The sequence below is a fragment of the Lipophrys pholis genome, assembly GCF_963383615.2.
Source record: "Lipophrys pholis genome assembly, chromosome: 11".
In the NCBI taxonomy this organism is placed as follows: Eukaryota; Metazoa; Chordata; class Actinopteri; order Blenniiformes; family Blenniidae; genus Lipophrys; species Lipophrys pholis.
The window spans coordinates 13,571,549-13,590,520 of record NC_137631.1 but is presented as its reverse complement, the minus strand read 5'-3'; the positions used below and the strand labels follow the sequence as shown (position 1 = coordinate 13,590,520).

The following is an 18,972-nucleotide window of genomic DNA, read 5'->3' as shown; positions in this document are numbered from 1 at the left end:
CCTAAAGCCTTTGCCTTCAAGATAGTTAAGTTCAGGCATATCTTGTGATGACTGGTTATCTTCAAAGAGCAAACATGTTCACAACATCTCCTGGGTAAATATTATGAAATTGTCCTGATTGTGGCTCTTTACTGACGCTATAAGTAGAAGCCATCGTTCCGTCCCGTTAATACCCCCCCCCCAAATCATCTCATTTTCATCCACTCAGCCTCTCATTGTTCTTTCAAACAACATGATCATCCTTCTATAAGGCTCCACCTTCCTTCATATGTAATGTCAGTCACTTATGTCAGCGAATGCTTTTGAGCCAGCCTTATCTATTATCTAGCAGGCTCCCCCTTGGGCACTGACCCCCCAATCATCCCATGTTTCGTCAACTCCTAGCACTTGAAGCAAATCTGTATGACCTGCACAGGTGACCATCATGCTTCATTTCTTATCACTCAGACAGAAGCCATTGATTCCACTGCAGCTCAATAGAGAGATATGAACTGGAGCCGTGGACCTTCAGCGATGGGCCGCGTTGTTATGTTGTCTGACTTTGATAAAACGGACTGGGGCTTCTTATGTTCCCACAAGCCTGCCCAGACCTATTGTTAGAGGAGATGGGATTAAATGGTGCAATGGGCATCAGGGACCTTTGCTCTGTTTCTCAACCATGAGGGAAAAAGGACAGAGGAAGCCAAGGAATATCTGGTAATGTAAGTGGGCACCGATATTTTATATGTGTGTTTGTCTGCAAAGTATGTTTTTGGTGTGAGCATTCTTGTGTGTCTAAATTTCCATTACTGTCTTTGTGTACATACAGTATAAATATGAAGGCATCTGTGTCACTGCTGGGTTTTATCCAACCAGGTTTGATGCCAGACCCTTGTTTTGCCTCCTTGCACCTTTCTTCTCCCTCTCTGAGCTCAGACGTATTGGAGCATAGCCTGGCAGGATAAATTGGGTCTGTCGGGTGGGGAGGTGGAATGGGGGGTGGGGAGGTGGGGCTTTTCACCGTAGCTTTAACAAGCTTGAGCTGTCTGTCCATGCTGGCCTTTGGCCCTGTACGACCTGTATTCTGAGAAACAAACAGGATAAGACTGTGAACACAGTTTGTTAACACAGGAGTTTGTGTTGTGTGTTTGTTTTCTTTTATAGTTGTGCTAACTTAAGCACTTCAGATGCAAAATAATGTGCCAGTTAACTTCACATTGCGCTGAACTTTGCATTGATGTGTCTTAAATTGTTGTGATGCCACTATGAAATATAAATCCGGGGTGAAGAAAACTTCACCGTAAATAAAGAAAATGGGTCTCTTTACATTTAAGTTAATCCTGTTTGTGCAAGAATGATTTCTAAATGTAATAGTAAAGTTTCTTATCTCCCGTTCCGAGTAGTCAAAGTAACCATGAGGAATACAAAGCCGTATGTGTTTTTCTTGAGTGCACGGTTGAACCTGAGAGCTCGGCCTGACAGATCGGTCGTGTTTCTGTTTGTCAAAAGCGTTTGTTTTGCCACTGTTGAGGTTTATTTTTATTGTTGGGAGCCGACAGCAGCCGCATATCATTGTTTTTAAATCAGGATACAATCAGCAGCCATTTGACCAGCATTAACGTTGGCTATGAATCTGCCAGCCACCGGAGCACTTTGAGACAGACGCTGCAGGTGAGCACCTGAGTGGCAGCCTGAGAGAGATTGATGCCTTAACTCCCACTTATATGATCATTAAATTGGAGATCTACACGGCAAACTTGCTCACTCAACTTTAACCAAGCAGCGGTAGCCATTCACAGCAGCATGTTGATGTGGGGCAGCGCCCTTTGGAGTGTCAAAAGAGCCCCAGCAGTACCACTGCAGGCTTTTTCATAAGGTTGGTTTTAGTGATAACTGACCGTTTTTACCAAAGGAGAACACACGTTTTTTGCAGTTTATAGACATTTACAGTAAAAACCACTGGCCATTTTTGTGAGCATATTTTAGATTGATTTTCTTGCAAAGAAAATGTATTTTCTATTAGTGCAGGCAGGAATGTTATGGCATTCTGCTGCTGAAATAAAATATATTTATAAAAAGGTATTTGACCTGTCTTTATCACTGCCTACAACACATATCTCCTGACTGAACATGCTGATGGCCTAAAGGTCAAGATACTTATTGTATTATTGTTACTGCAAGACTGAGTTCCACCTGAGGACAATTTTGTTAGTGCTGCTGTCCTGTTGGATTGTAATAAATGATAGATATTTTACAGTCTGGATATAGATGGAGGATTAATAGCTGGTATTGGATGAAAACATTTTGCAGCCTTCACTTCATATCAAGTCTGTTATCCTGTCATTCATAGCTGTTGATGACAAGTAGACCTCTGAAGGCTTTGAAGAGTTACAAAATAATTTTGACTGACAGCAAAGCTTGCATTAATGGTGAAAAAGAACAAAAGATTGGAGATTGAGAGAGACATAAGAATGTGGAAACAGTGTCATGGATAAAAATGAGAAGAATGAGAATAGACACGATGGGAGCGCGCTAAGCAGTCCTCACTGCTGTACTACCCGGTTATTAAAAGACTAGTCCTTTTACAGTACAAACACTGTTTCTGCTGCCAGACTCGCAGTAATTGGCCCTACTTTTAAACAGTCATTCTCCCCACACTGTGTCTGTCTCCAAAATAGCAGAGTTTCTCCACAGAACAGTTTGATAGCACCATTTGCTAATGAACTAACGCTCATCCAAACATACCGGTCTTCTCCAGGGTTATACAGGTGTCGTTCACCCTTTCAGCAGACCTAAAGTTCGAGCTGAATGGTAATAAAAATCTGCAGCAAAGCCATTGGTGTTTTTTTTAAATGCTGTTTTGATGTTTAAGGATGTTCCTATTAAATATGTATGCAGCTTCCCCCTGTCCTCCAAGCATACGCTGCCAATAAACATGAAATATTTTTGTATGTGTTTCAATTCACAGCAGTTGGTGGTTCGGTCTTTATTGATTTTAACAAATAGTTGTATATGTATGTTTTATTTTTGTGGCAGGAATATGTTTTATTCATTAAACTTTATAGCTGAATGGATCTCATATACATGCTATTACTCTTTCTCTGAACCTGTCAGCATTCAAACCCCAATCGACTGCTGTCCAGTATCAGCCGTACATGCCTTGTTGTGCATTCTGCAGTTTATGATAATCTGTAAAAACCAAATCATCACTACACATGATCACAGGCCAGGATAGAGCCTTATCACTGGTGTGTGCAAGCATGAAGCATATGTTAGTTTGCCTTTCATCCACTCTCAGACCAGTGACCACTTTCTCCACTCACACCTTTTGGCCTCAAAGCACAGTTGCCATGGAGACCGTGCCCATCAGATTTGGTGGGACAGGCTGGTAGTCAAAGCCTCTCAACGATCTTGAGCAACCTCTCACCCTGCTCATTCTTCTTTTGCTTCCAGGGAGAAAAAAAATTGTCTCCTCTTCACAATCACACTCCTCTCCTGAGAGGTCTTCTTTAAAAAAAAAAGGGGGGGGGGGGGGGGGGATTGGAGCTCTCATGACCGAACCTCTGTTGAAGCATGGGTTACAGAAAAGGATGCAGCGACAGCACCTAATGAGCCTGGTTTTCAGCATTTTTTCTGTAAGATGCCCTTTATGATTTTTTTATTTTTTTCAATCAAGTACCCCCTGCTGAGATCAAAGTATTTTCACATCAAAAAGCCAGTTTAAAGAGTGAGATTGCAACATTGTTTCATCACTGTAAGATACATTGTGATTTTTTTTAATCACTTAGTTTGTGGTAAATCGTTTTGTTGTATAAATTAATTATAAGATGTTTTTATAGTTACACTGAACCAAATCACTTGTACAAGTTTAACTAACAGCTTAGTACCCTCTCAGCAATGTTGTGGTGGTAGGCTGAATGCAACAGCCAAACCCACCAACAACTGATCAACATCACAGTATATTCATTATAAGGCAACACTTAAGCCTGTGCTTGCTTGTGTTTGTCCATCCTGAGGTCTATTATCCAAAGTGCATGCACACTTCACACAAATTCCATCTTTGTTTTGTTTGCACCAGGATGTCATTGTTCACGCATTCAAAAATAAACTACACTAATGCACACTGGAGTTTGTTTTAATCAGACCTAAAATGCTAGGCATGCTTATATAAACACAGCTTTTTATATTTACAAAAACCTAAACTTTACATGTACCATCGTGGATTATTCAAAATGAATAAAATCATAAAACCTCAACATGCTCAACACTGATGAGGGAGATTCTTGTGTGTGCTTTGGATCAACAGTATCTTACAACGGTGGCTACCATTTCCACTGTTTACATCTGACAGGAGTTGTAGTTGTATTCACTTCATTAATCAATTGTAGTACTGTCATCTAGCTCCCATTACCCTCTATTGTTAGGCCTTCTCCGTACAGCACACCATTCTACATTAAAATTTATGAGTCAGCGTGTCTTTCACTTGTCCTTTACTCTTCCCATCCTGACCTTCCCATCTGTCCTTTTCTCTTCATCCTCATCCATGGATGTTCTCTCGATGCTATAACCATCCATGACCTCTAGCCCACGCCATTCTATTCTTGTTGCTACCTACTGTAAGCTGTGACTGAGTGTTATGGGGGGGGGGGGGTCTGATAGTAGCAAGCAATGGAGCGGACAAGTTATTACAGGACAGGCAAATAGAGGCCCGATGGAGCATGAAAACCTTCGTTCCCTAAAGCGCCACTGACACATGCGCACACACACACACACATACACACACACACAGGGATACATGCATTGAGGAATATACTGAGTGATAGGGAAACAGAAATAGAGACAGCCAACAGACAAAAAAAAAAAAAAAAAAAAAGCTGCAAGCACATACAAAACAAGTATAATGTCACTTTCCACTGCTGTCTACCAAGAAACCATAGAGACATGAATATGTGCTAAATAAAAAATAAATACAATAAAAAATCAGGCAGGCTTATTCAGCACTGCTGACACACACACACACACACATAACCTGCCATTAATTTATTCTTTTTTTTGAGCAGGCTAACGAGAACAGACACACAGTACATGACGGGGCACAGCAACAGGAACAGGGTGACAACATGGGGCATGAATATTAATAGCAGGATGCCAATGGGATCTGAAACAGTGCTGTTGCAGAGCGCTTCACATGCTTTGCTTTCTAGCGTGGCTTGGCAGAGCAGCTTTCAATCAATCAATTTTTCATGTCTCACCAGGGGGAGAGTTTGTTGGAACTGAAGGTTTAGAACAAACAATAATGCATCAAAGAGGCCAAAAAAGGGGATCAGACAGTTTAGTGAAGGGTAAAGTAAAGGGCGCATACCTGTAAGATGTCAAGAGAGAAGTGGTTTGAAATGTAGTGTGTGTGTGTGTGTGTGGGGGGGGGGGGGGGGGGGGGGGGGGGTACAAGATTATACAGAATCTGTACAAACAGCGGCTTAAATTTTGAAATCAAGTGAAGTGTATGTTTAGAAAATAGAAATATGTATGTATATTTCATTTCATGAATGGAGTGGTTGAAAAGGTGTGATGGTGGGAGTAGTTCAGAGCAATAAAGTATTTCATCTGCTGCAACTATGTTGTGACAGGCAGCCACCTCAATGGACGACCTGCTCAGACTTTGATCAAACATGCAGTGAAGCACCAGATGTTGGTTAACATCTATTCTTTGTAACCTCTTTTATTTCACGGTAACAATATTACGTGCAAATATCTGTGAAACATGCCAATACAAACAAATAAAAGGCACCACCGTCAAGTAAACATTCCTGCCTTAATAATGCATTCCAGTTCAGAAACAAATAACACTCAAAAAACTACATTAGATTCTCTGCAGCTGAAATGTACACAGCAAAGACTGATAAGCAGCATGAAAAAACATTCAACACCACACTTTGTGAAAACTACTTCCAATTCTGGCACATTGTAAATGAACCACGGTAGTTTTGTGCAGCTGCTTTTGCTTTTTAATAAACCCTCTTGTTTACCAAACACAGCAAACAGATCACTGTTCTTGTCCTCATGGCAGTCATCATCGTTCTACGGGATCCTTCTCTGCTCTGAGAACGCCTCTTCAGGCCTCTCTCAGAGTGACGGCCAGAGGTTTAGTTTGGTAAAAATTTGTCATGTGTACCAATTTTGGTAACGATGACTCCATGACGATGTCATGGAGAACATTATTTTGTTGAGTGACTCAAAATCTGAAATAGTCCCGAATAGTTGTAATAATAAAAACAACTCGTCCAGATCTACCAGACGCCTTTACGCTTCACGTGGTTCTTGATGGTGGCAGATGATTAGCAACATGAAGCACACACTTCATTGGTTAAAAGGCTTTGTCACTCAAAGATTGAAGACGTGTTCATATATGCATAGTGGAGTTGCTGGGGAATGGGGAAGGGATGTATGTATTTTTCAGATTGCGTGTGGTTGGAATGTGGGAGAAGAAAAATCCACACACACAGACACACACACACACACACACACACACACACACTGAGAACATGCTAATTCTGCACACAAAGGCCCCCAAAACTTTTATATCTTTTTTTTTTATATATATATGTCTATCATTTATATCTGCAGCTAAAAAATTTGATCTCTATCTGGAGGTGTTATCTTGATAAAGAAGATTACATGTTAATGGAAGCTGATTACGTACCGTTTTCCTACAAACAACTATCGGGACGTGACCGAATCAGGCAGACCACCGCTGGAGTTGATCCCAATTGCAGAATGATTGGATTGCATTAGATAGTGTCACAGGGCAGAAATAAAACCCCTGCAAGCTCGTCCCCGTTAATAAACCTCCTGCCATTTCCAGAGTCAGCAAGGAAACAATTGGATGTTCACAAATAAGGCAAAAACAGTTTTCAGAACCATGCTGTAGAAGAAGAAAAAAATCCTTGCAGTATCAGCACTTCACCTGCATGTTTGCCTTTCCACCCACACATCTCCTCTCCACAGTGTGCATTGAAAGTGTAACCAAATAAACCCAGGCAGACAGTGTGGTGACTGTCTCATACTCTTCATGCAGACTCAAGTTTAATTGCAGGTGTAAAGTGGGTCAGAAAGACAGAAAAACGGGGCCAGCTTCAGTGTTCTAATCTTTCTTAGCTTTGTTTATTGAGACTGTAGCCACCACAGTCACTCTAGGAGTTTGTTTTTCAACCTCAAGCTTCTACGTTGCTCATAGTGGAGTCCAACATGAGTAAAGTATGACCGAACCAAACACCCCACAAGTTACTGTTTGTAGTTTTTCCTCCCAGTTTTTTTTGTTTTTTTTTTAATCAGACTTCTCCTCCATGTGGCATGGGTTTTAGTTAGCTCGCTCTGGACCGGGATGAAAGGATTTCTGGGATTTTGTTTGTACTGCTGTTTTTACTCGTATGACGATATGAAGGCAGGCTGTTTATGAATGTGTGTGGATGTGTGTGCGTGTGTATGTGTGTGCGCGTGTATGTGAATGTGTTTGAACTTTATTTCTGATAAACTTACAAGAAGCTTTCGCTCATGAATCGACGTCCTTGACGTGTATGCACGCTGTATGTTAATGCCATGTGTGTGCATCTGTTTGTGGGTATGTTTGAAGCCAGATGGCATGCTCCCCTCCTTGCGCCCTTCAGCCCACTGCTCGCCCTCCTCCCACTCTGGATGCCCGCCCAATACTAACTGCAAGTGCATGAGTGTGTGTGTGTGTGTGTGTGTGTGTGTGTGTGTGTGTGTGTGTGTGTGTGTGTGTGTGTGTGTGTGTGTGTGTGTGTGTGTGTGTGTGTTTGGGCATGCCTGTGTGTAGCCGAGGAAAAATGTGAATTGCCTGCCCCCTTGTGGTTCGATTGTCTTGTGCTCTCTGGTTTCCTCCTTTCAGTGAAACTCCACAGTGGGCAGAAGTGTGAGTTTGCTGTCGCCAGTTGTACGTGTTATTTCATCATTCCCGCTATAACGGTGCCAACAGAGCTTCCTTCCCTCACACCTGGAGTCAGCTTCAAACAAAGTTTCTGCGCCATAGCAAAAAAAAATAAAAAAGTGCTGCTGTAACCAGTGTCTATCAGCTCAGTGCAGCTGTATTTGACATGTAGTTGCAAATCCTGAAGCCATAGGACGATTAACCACCACCACCCCCACCCTCACCCCCAACACCCACTCTACTCTGGACTCTTTTTTTAAGCCGGGACTTGGAATGTGAAATGAGTCTTCGGTGCATGGGGAAAGTACAGCACATCTGTGCACCCTCGATCTTTTCCCTCAGGAATGAGGCGCAGGGGGGGGGGGGTTCTTCACTCCTTTTATTTCTAGGCGTTTTAAGTGTGGCAATTAAGATATGTGGAGCCTTTTATTAGCCCAATTTCTTTTCAGTTAATTTCGGTCATTCATCTTCGGATGAGCATATTCTGACAGTGGTTGGCTAGCATATTTAGTGGCAGGTTGCCAATCAGAATAAAGGACAGGGCTTCATTATGAAAGAGAGATGGGAGGGGACTTGTATCTCAGCAACCTAACTGCATGTCTGGTGTTGATCTGCAGCATAGTTTGATTAAAGGCAGACAAAAGAGAGCTTGAGAGCTTGTTTTAATCACAGCATGCTCAATAGCCTATTGTACACTGACACTGGCCCTCACTTTGCTTCAGTAGCTCCATACAGCTTTGTGTGTTTGCGGGCATGAATGTGTGTGCCAGTACTCTGACTCATTTGTTCTGCTCTGTAACATCTTTTGATGGATTCCTGTTTTCACATTGCTCATAAGCTGTTACTCACTATCATGGATATTTTAGTGTTGCCTATATAAAAGATCCATCAATGTTGTGTCATAGGGTAACACATATTCGCACATGAATATAAATTCATAGGTAGAGTCACCTATTTGGCAGAATATTTACATTGGCTCGTTGGAATATAGAACACACAACTTCTTAGAATGGATGAAACCACCAACGTGAATGTGTGTGGTTAGTTATGAGTGGGTCAAGAAAACACATGTTGAGCAGCTATGAAATGAACCCCCCCAAAAAAAGTATGACTTATTAGTTTAAATACAAAAATGAATAAAACAAGACTGCTCTGAGCGTTTTATAACAAAATCCATGACTTTCATTTGTGAAATACAATAATAAGTGCAGAATCAGATTTTCCTCAGTATTTACTTTTTTTTAACCGTTGATGGAAAGGTTTCTGTGTGACTCCGACGTGCCTATCTGGATAGTTGTCCGAGAAAAAACGTGAGCAGACTTTTAATTAAAAAAAACCACACCCTGGTTTCCACCCTGAACAGGTAACCGGTCCACACACTCACAGTAAGATACATGTCTGTGGGCGGTCTGAGGAACCTAGAGTACCTGGACAGAGCTGATAGACACTCGGGAGGACACGCAAACTTTAGAGAAGCTCGAACTCGAACCAGTTACTGCAATAGTTTTTACAAGCCACAGTCCTTTTCGGGGGGAATTTCAATTGGTTTTTGTTTTCACGTTTGCTGTCGTCTCCACATACACATGACTATACCACATAGGCATTCATGATAAGCTACTTTTGGCAAATAAGAACCAGCAATACTATTCAATCTTTTTTTTGTGACCCCCACCGAGCCAAGCCTGACTACCTGTCTCCCCTTGTTCTTCTTCCAGTTTCATCTACTTCACACAAAAATACAAGAGAAAAGGAAGCTGTCAGAAAAAAATGAGAATTGTCAGCCAGGTTTCAAAAAAAAAAGAAAAAAGAAAAATGGCACAAAGAAACTCTGGCAATGAGAAGTTCATTACTGGTGCCGAAGGCATACAGCAGGGGGTCTGTGTGACTCTGCCATCTGGAAAATTTAACAGAAGTTTGGAGCAGTGTGTGAGGAGTTCAGTATGAGGAGACTGTGCTCACACTCTCTGCTTATGTCAAGGAGGGACATAAGCAGTTGGACATTTCTATCTGTTTACAACTGTGACCTCTGCATGTCTCTATAATCCTTCACTCTGGTGCAGAGGTGATAAGATTGATGCAGGTGGGAAATAATGGGATTCAAAAAAAGCAAGCGGTAAACTCGAGAGAGAGAAAAAAAGGCCGTAAATTAGGGGACAAGGTGTGGTAGTACAAAATGAAGTGATTAAACCTTTTAGAAAAAAATGTTAGCGGTTGATTTTTTCTTTTTTTTTCTTTTGTTGCATGATATTGAGTGCATCTTCCCGTCTAAGTGCAGTAGTTGTATATCATAAAGCCACGGGACACCTCTTTCCATAACAGTGAATTACTGACATGGAAGAGAGCATGGTGAAATAGCAGGTGGGGAAGAGGAGAGGAGAGAGGAGCACAAAGAGGAAGCAATGAAGGAGCATTAAAGAGGGAAACAGAAGGCACTCAGAGTGGAAGAGAGGAAGAGGAGAGGAGGAGAGGATATGCGATGGAGAGATGTGGTGAGAAGGCACTCCAGTGTAATGAAAATAGTCTCGTGAATGGCTGCACCTTGCCCTTCTCCCCAAGCCTCTACAAATACGAGGATTATGAGTTTATGAATACAGTAAAGATGCAATGGAAAAGGTGCCAGTGGTGAGAACTACAGAGAGAGGCTATTAATGTGTGACGTAAGTGCATCAGTTCAACCCCTTTAAACCCTTTAATTTGTATCGCTACGCTTCAAATGAAGGAATCTCAATACTTGAGCTGGTCATGACTCTTATAGCAGCCTTTCCTGCCCAACAACTATCCACCCAGCTGATACAGGAGAGGGCGCAACCATAACGTCTGCATGATGTAGGCATCATCAAGCAAGCTTATCAGCATATCACCATGCCTGCAGTACAAACTGTATGATGTCCTCATCAATCGTCCATTATGTAACTGATTTCACATGTGACATTTCAAATTATTTGGTTCACCAGACTCCCACAGACCTTATCCAGCAATCCCCCAGATCCTGAATCAGATAAAGCGCTGTAGGAGATAGACAATCAAACTGGTCCAGCTTTGAAAATACTGTCTAAATGTTCACGGTAAAAACTTGGAACTGGCTTCCAAGAGAGCTTTTTGTCAACTATAAATCCCAACATCCAAATATATCCTGTTGTGGAAAAACCATGAAGTAAAACGTTCAGCCAAAAATTAGTGATGAACCTGAGGCAAACTCTGTGCAGCTTAGAGTCATATGAAGGGGCGTCTCTATATTCTGGAAGCTCTAATCTATTTAGATTTTTAATAAACATTTCTTTTACTTTTTTCATAGTGATCTGATGGAGTGGCTTTAGGTGCTATGAAAACTACGTAGATTGGATTTTGGTTGGTTTTACTGCAAGACGGATAGAAATACTTGAGGGGGTCATTCCTATTTTTATGTTTGACTTGCAGCCATTATTTAATCCTCACTCTTCCAAGCTCATACAAATACAAACACATTTGGACGGTAAATCCGTTTGTTTTCGGTTATTGGTTATTCAAAGTAAGAAAATTTCCGCTTTTGAATTAGTTAAAAAAAAACATCCACTTATGACTGATTTCATGGTACTTTCACTTTATTTTTGTATATTTTTATATAGTGAATGTCAAAGATGTCGGTTTGCTTACTATCTAGTTATTCCTCAAAGTGCGACCGAATACTCCCCACATTTTTATGTCTTGGAAAGATTTGTTTATTTCATCATTTCAATTAGTCTTTGTCACGCCTAAAACAAATTGTGTGTTTTAATTAAAAAATATATAGATCAGATTTTCCCTCCAATGACTTTGTTGTATCGTGATTCCTTTAAAGATAATGCTGGGAAAAAAGGCATCCCTCTGACCCCAACGGCTCTTCTTCCGATTATTATACAGATTAACAGAATATGGATGTTGAACTTTGACTATGTAACAACTGAAAATGGAAAAGTATTTTGTGGTGAGTAGTTTGTACTTGACATTCGGTATCGAAAAAAAAAAAATCAAAGCACACCAGATGTGCGGCTACACTATCTGCAGTTCTTGAGGGGGTTTAGTCCATTTTATTGGCTTTTGCCTCCACGTGTAATCCCATACTGACTCGGTGATGTGGAGATCAGGGCTCTGTGGGAGCAATACCATCTGTTGCCGAACAGTTCAGGCAGTTCTTTATTACTGTTGAATTAATTTGGGACCAGTCAGGTGAATCCTTTATAGTACTGTGGGATAAATACTAATTTGAACATCTAAAACCTTTGTTTGGCAGGATGTCAGATAAAGTCGGTTCTGGTGTTGACAAAACTTCCAATGGTTTTTATGTGTATGTGTTGAATAGTGGAGTGTGATGGGGGCTCGTGTAGTGACTTAGAAATACTGATGTTTTTATGAGACCCCCCCCTCACCTGTCTTTGTATGCGATGATCACACCTTTTTTGCTGCTATAACTACAACCCGCAGAATAAAAAGGAGCTGAAATATAGAATGCAGAGCTCAATCACACACACGGCAGGGGGGACAGACACACACAGGCCCGCTCTCCTTTGACAGAAAGGGAGTCTGCCCCAGACTCTCACTCTCTATTTCCCCCCATGTCTTTTCATCTCCTGTGCGAGTTGAAACAGCCTTTCAGGTTTCTATCGCTAATGTACCGAATAGGGTCCCATTGTTAATGTTACAGCATTATGAGTTCCTTTTGTGTGTGTCTCTTTCTGCTCCCTGAGGACTGCATTGAAACCTGATAGGCAGCATAGGTTAGCGGTGGTGGGGTCTCCTTATTTGTGTTTTTTTTAGTAGGTAATTATGGAAATAATTTCTCTTTGTTTTCGTCTTTCTCTGCGGAGAGTCCAGTTCATAATTAATTGGTTGGCGTGAAGTGCTGACCAATTTTAAATCACAAGGGAGGGGTCGAGGGGGGCTTGTTTTGTTGGCTGGTGCCTGGTCGGGGCAGCAAACGGGTGGAGCATCTGAATTAGATTAGATTTAATTAAGGCATAGGGCCCCTCACTATATACGGGTACAGAAATGGGCTGTATGCCAGGATGGTGGTTGTTGGGATTTCAGCACTATGTATGTGCAAACTGGCACTGGCGCGCGCGCACACACACACACACACACACACACACACACACACACACACACACACACACACAGCAGAGGCTCCCTCAGGCCTTCAAGGTCAGGTAGACAGAGGAAACATTCCGCAGGGTGTCTGGAAGAAAGAACGCGAGCTCATGAAGAGTCGCTTACCTTCGCTGCTCCGTCAACACAAACAGTCTTACAGACTGTGAGCTTCACCAACACTCACATCTTTCTTTATGACGTGGTTTGATGGTTTTTAGTTTTTGAATTGATAAGATGGATATGCTCAATGAAGAGAATAGCATTTTCCTCATCTGAACTTCAGAAAAATCCCATTATCACACCCCGCTGAAGTTTGATTTTGTCCTTACATTCTGCGTGTTACATTATAACAAGTCTCATGTTCCAGATTCCGCACTGAGCTCAGGAGTCACTTCAGGTGACCAAGAAGAAGCACAGTGCTCCTGCAGACATTTGTGACGAAAAACATTTTCATGACTACATTTTATCCTTGTTTCTAGACTTTTGCCGAGCCGTCACATTTCCTAAATAGCAAATGGACTCCACATAAAGTGTTTTCACCACTTTAGCAGTCTCGCAGCGCTGCCGTGCGAAGTGCTCAACCTCCATTAACAGCGATTTGGAGTTCAGTGCATCCCTCAAGCCACATGGACAGACCAAGACCTTTGTAATTGGAAGACAACCTGCCCTACCAACTCAGCCACAGCCCCCGTAAACTCCAATCATGCCTTCAAGTAAACCATAAAACCTCTCTCAACACATGGTTGTGCTGCTGCTGAAGATTTTCTTTTGGCACCTTTGTCCTCTAAGACGTAAACTTGACACTCGAACACTAACGTAGGCTGCCATCGTCTGATGAGATCTGTAACTGCGTTCTGTAGATTTCTTCAGAGGGACGATGGTTTCAGTGAAAGTATCTGCAATTAAATTGTAGACACTGATGACATCAAGTTGTGCACGGTCACAACTGAGTGGTGGGCCTAAGGCAAACCCACTCAATTGTTAGTAATTTACTTGCTGACTATCATGATGTGTCCTTTTTGTCACTCAAATAACTTATCAAAACAAAGATGAGTGGAAAAAAATAAGAAAAGCAAAAAGATAAAAAAAAAAAGACAGATCAGTAATTATCAGACTGAAAAAGGTTAAGTGGCAAAACTGTAACTGAAAATTGTTTTAGGTGTATTTCTAAATTTCAGTATACACCTAATCCTGAAGCTAATCCTGTTTACTTTAATAATGAGGTTACACAGACCTGCCAGGGGAGGATCAATCTTGGTCTTCAGTTTTGAGGTGCTGTAACATTGTTCCATCTTTTTGTCCAGTCTAATTCTAATGTCATATGGCAAAGACTAAATATGGAGGTACTTTTATTCAGCATTTGAGTTGGCGACGCTTTGTGGGTCAGACCTGTAACTTGATATGAACGGTTCACGTCGGTTGACTTTCTGTGGAGAGTTTGGTTTGGTTCTTTGAGGCTCTGTAGATCTACCTTGTAAAAGTGTGTGTGTGTGTGGGGGGGGGGGGGGGGGGGGGGGGGGGGGATCTCTATGCTGTGCTTAACACAATATCTCACGAGAGCCTGTAAGTCTATATAAGCCTGTAATACTTCAAAAAGCACCCCAAAATGGTCTTGCCTGCTTCACAGTTTTGGGGGATTTAATCCTTACAGATGGAAGCATTTTCAGACTATTGATTCAACCTCAAGATCTCTTCCATCCATCCACGTTCTGTACACTTTCATCCCACTCGGGTGGGAGGTTTGCTGGAGCCGATCCCAGCTCTGTGCAGGAGAAGGCAGGATACACCCTGTACAGGTCGCCAGTCCATCACACAGCAAGCAGAGTGAGACAGACACTTCAGTTGTCCAAATGATGACTTGTGGACAAAGAAGTGAGTTCTTTAGAGAACATACCAATCCATCTCTTATACCACTTTATCAAACTCAGGTTCGCAGGGTGCTGGAGTTGATCCAAGCTGACGACGGGCACACGAGCCACTCTGTAATGGAAATCTCAGTATTGTATTGAGAAAATGTCCCTCAATATTTTGCCATAGGGCAACGCATAATTACATTTGAATAGGAACGTGTAGATATAGTTGTGTAGTGATAAACACTTTTTGTATGGATCAGTTGGATTAAAACCTAGAACCTCTTAGAATTCTAAGAATAAAGTTGAGTTTTTTCTCTTTCTTGTTTTTTGTCTTTTCTTCTTTTTCTGAGTTTTAATAGAAACAACAATGACAACAAGCAAAGATATTTACACCAGAAGTTGACCACAGTTACTTTTTTGATAAAAAATAAATAAATAGTATTTGAGATATATTTATGGATTAAAGAAAACAAATGTTGGACAACTGGACAGCATTAATAGAAATCCAACTTATTATACAAACACAAAGAGAAACAGTTTATTTTAATTAAATTATATATATATATATATATTTGGAGGAGGGTTTACATTGAAGTCCATGTCTTGTCCTTGTGAAATACAAAAATGCATAACTGAATAATTTCCTGTTGATGAGAAAGCTCACGGTTACTATTTGCTCAACAAACATCTTTTATTCTGCTTGGTCCGCTCAGACGCACACCTGCAGGCAATTTAGAGTCACCAATTAAACTAAAACGCATTTTTTGGGGATTGCGGGAGGAAGCTGGAGAATCACAGGGAGAACATGCAACCTCATTGCAAGGGAAGAGTGCAACCCGCTGCACCACTTGGGGTCGATACCCTCTGCCGCCCACCTGATAACTCCTGGAGTTATTTTTCTACGGGGTATTGAGCGTTAATGTGTGTGGCTCTTTAAACAACAACACACAGCATGGAAAGCATTTTGAACTTTTAAGAGGCGCACAGAGGTTTGTTGTTTACAGCCCCCGAGGCATTAGTGTAATTTGAAGTGAAATAGCAACTGTAAAATACTTTTATGCAGCTCATTCCTCATTAGCACATCCTTTCTGCAGCTCAGTAATAAATAGGATTCCTTCCACTTTCTCTCCCCAGAACACAACGGCACAGGCAGCTGGTACATCCAAACTCCATTTACATGAGCCTCATCCCAAGTGCCTGATTGAAATTCTCATGCTGTAATATCCGTCAGTGGAAATGTTTAAGTGCTATTCCCTCATCTTATGTGGAATAATAAGCTGGAGGGCTCTCTGGTCCTACAGTAGTCCCTTTCCTCGCCTCTGGCTGCTTTGTGTTTGTTGCAGCTTCATCAAGTTCTCTGCTCTCGTCAGTAGTTTGCAGACATCCTCTTTCACCGTGTGACAAACATGGTAATCTGTGGCGGCTCCTGGACCTCTCCTCTTCAGCAGGGGCATCCTCTATTTTCCCACATCAGGATTTATTTAGCCTCTCAGTTTTTCTGTCGTCCGCCCATTAAATGAAGGTTCACGTGGAACCTCTACACCGGTATCCGATAGGCTGTTTGTTCTCCTCATCTCTGAGCACTCTTGTGGAGAGGCTGGCGGCATGTTATGCTGATAATGTAGCACCCTCATCTCCATGAGAGGCTTCCGCCGTTAAATCACACGGAACACATCTGAAAATGAACGTTAAAACTATTTACTGCTCGATATTCACGACTCTCTCTCTCTCTCACTCTGCTCTCCATTCCCCTGGCTCTGCTAATCCACAACTCATCTTCCTGTTTCCTCCCACTTTACCCACCTCCTAATCCTTTCTTCCTTCCTCCAATCCTCCTCTGTCTAATCCACTCATCCATCAATCCCCTCTCTTACAGAAGCCCCAGGCCAGGACTTTGTGACTCTGGACTACCGCCTGCGTTATTACCCCAGCATCACTTACGCCGTCATCGGCAGCGCCGTCATCTTCGTCCTGGTGGTGGCGCTGCTGGCTTTGGTCCTCCACCACCAGAGGAAACGAAGCGTTCTGCTGCCCAGAGGCGTGAGAGGAGGTTCACACCACCACCATCACCACCAGCCTCTGCTGTTGTCCCGCCTTGTCATCTTGGACCGGGGCCACATTCATCCCGGAGGTCCAGGCCTCTCGCCGGCGTCCCCCACCGCTGCAGGCCAGTACAGCTCAACCCCTCAAGCACTGCAGCTCCTGTCTGGGACCCTGTGCCCGTCTGGGCTCTCCATGGACTCACCTCCATCATACTCACAAGCTGTTCTGGATGCCAGGTGAGAGGAATAGTCATATGTGTAGATGTTTTCTGTTTGTTTTGTTTTCTGTTTGTTTTGTCTGCGATCATCCGGAAGAAACCAGTAAAAAATAGTACTAATGTGTCAGTTACCTGCTGTCAGAAATATCTTTCAGCACTTGTTACAGCACCTCTGTTTTCTGATTTGGGGTAAAATGATTGTCATTAATCCTCTAATCTGTGGGCGGGGGGGTTATATTAAAGACTGAGGTCGTGGTTTGAAATCCGATTAAAAGTAAAAGCAGAAAAAAATCCACATTGTCAGTACAGCCTGATATTGTAGATGTAGAGAATGAAATTGATGACACCTCATCGGTTTCTCGTCTGATCTGTTTAACCGTGACTCACCTGTTGCATTGGGCAGATTTGTTTGGAATAAATGAAAAAATGAAATCTTTCTCCACAGTCGGCCTCCCTGGTTCGATCTCCCTCCTCCTCCGTACCTCCCGGACGGGGAACTTCCTTCGGAGGGCGAGCTTCCTCAGTACGAAGGCCCGCAGGATCCCCGGAGCCAGCCCACAGCCAGAACTGTGGCCTCGGGGTCCAGAGAGGGGTCGGACCAGCTGTAGCCGCTCTCTTGTAGACTGATGTGATTCAGAGGCAGCAGGACAGGAGGACCAGGCTGCAGGGCAGCGTGAGGACGGGACAGTCCCCCGCAAACACCAGCTCCAACAGATTCAACAAGCTACGAGAAACTGAACTCTGCCCTCAACTCGCTGCTGTCACATGAGCTGACTGGGGACCTGGACTGGGACGGTGCGTCTCGGGACTCTGAGCTTTGAGTGTTGGCTCCCCCTGCTGAGATCATGGCTGCACTACAACTGTAAACTCCAATGATTTGCCAGTTGATCAGTTTGCTTGATGAAATAATGTGTGTGAGGCCTTCGAGTGGCCACAGCCTGCACCCCCAAAGAAGTAGGAGTCAATTGGTCATTTATTAACATGTAATGTTCCAACAACATGAATATTAGTGCTGATTTATTTTTTTCTGTGTGCAGCACTTGAAGATTTTTGTCAAATTCATGCATCATTTCACAATTTCCCTAAAGTGAAAAATCTTGAATGTTGCAAAAAGTTACATTTTAACTTACCACTTTCTACTTTATAAAAAAAAAAATTTAAAAGAGTAAAATACTGAAATTATAGCCCACGGTTTCAATACTTTGACCAAAAACATGTAGTGTGTAATAAAGAAGCAGCAACATTATTGTGTAAAATATTAGCATGGTTAGACAAAGTTAAAGCAAATTTTAAAGTAGTGTGTTAAATTAGAGATCTTTCCATCGGAGGATGAACAGGTTTTCTTTTTCAATGTTTTCCAGATCATCTTTTGACGTGATAATCTTTTGGCGGGATTCCTGCTTTTAATGTGAAGAGGACCAGTGAAATTTTATAGAGTAATGTTGAACAAAAGTTACACAAGTATTAACTTTGAATTTATTTCTAAAGTCATTCCTTTAAAAAAAAAAAACTAATAATATGACCTCCGTTGGTAAAAGTACCTTTATTACATTTCCGTCTGAGACCAAGAAGTCTTTTATTTAAAGACAAGAAAAGAAAAAGTAATTTGCCGGGGCCTTAATTCATTGTGTGTGCCTTTGTAAAAGAAATTAGGTTAATCAGAAAATCACAGGCAGCCTGTGAGACTTTCAAAGTTTTTAGTGCGGTGTATTAAAATATGACAGCTTTTCATAAAAACCCGCGTCAGTAGTTTCAGGCATTGACTGATGATCCGAAGGATTCGTGTTTTTTCATTCATTTCAGAGAGGTCTGTTTAACACTGTACATTTGAA

At 42.1% G+C, this 18,972-nt stretch overlaps 1 protein-coding gene across 1 annotated transcript in view; it reads left to right on the top strand.

Annotated features, from left to right (window-relative positions):
• The window catches only part of ldlrad3 (low density lipoprotein receptor class A domain containing 3), a 96,385-nt gene extending 77,688 nt beyond the window's left edge, over window positions 1-18,697 (top strand). Inside the window, exons 5-6 of the mRNA XM_080474708.1 lie at window positions 16,757-17,159; window positions 17,586-18,697. Of these exons, the coding sequence (XP_080330834.1) occupies window positions 16,757-17,159; window positions 17,586-17,748 (566 nt within the window). The 3' untranslated portion in view covers window positions 17,749-18,697. The remainder of the gene's footprint in view (window positions 1-16,756; window positions 17,160-17,585) is intronic.
• Window positions 18,698-18,972: the final 275 nt, after the last annotated feature.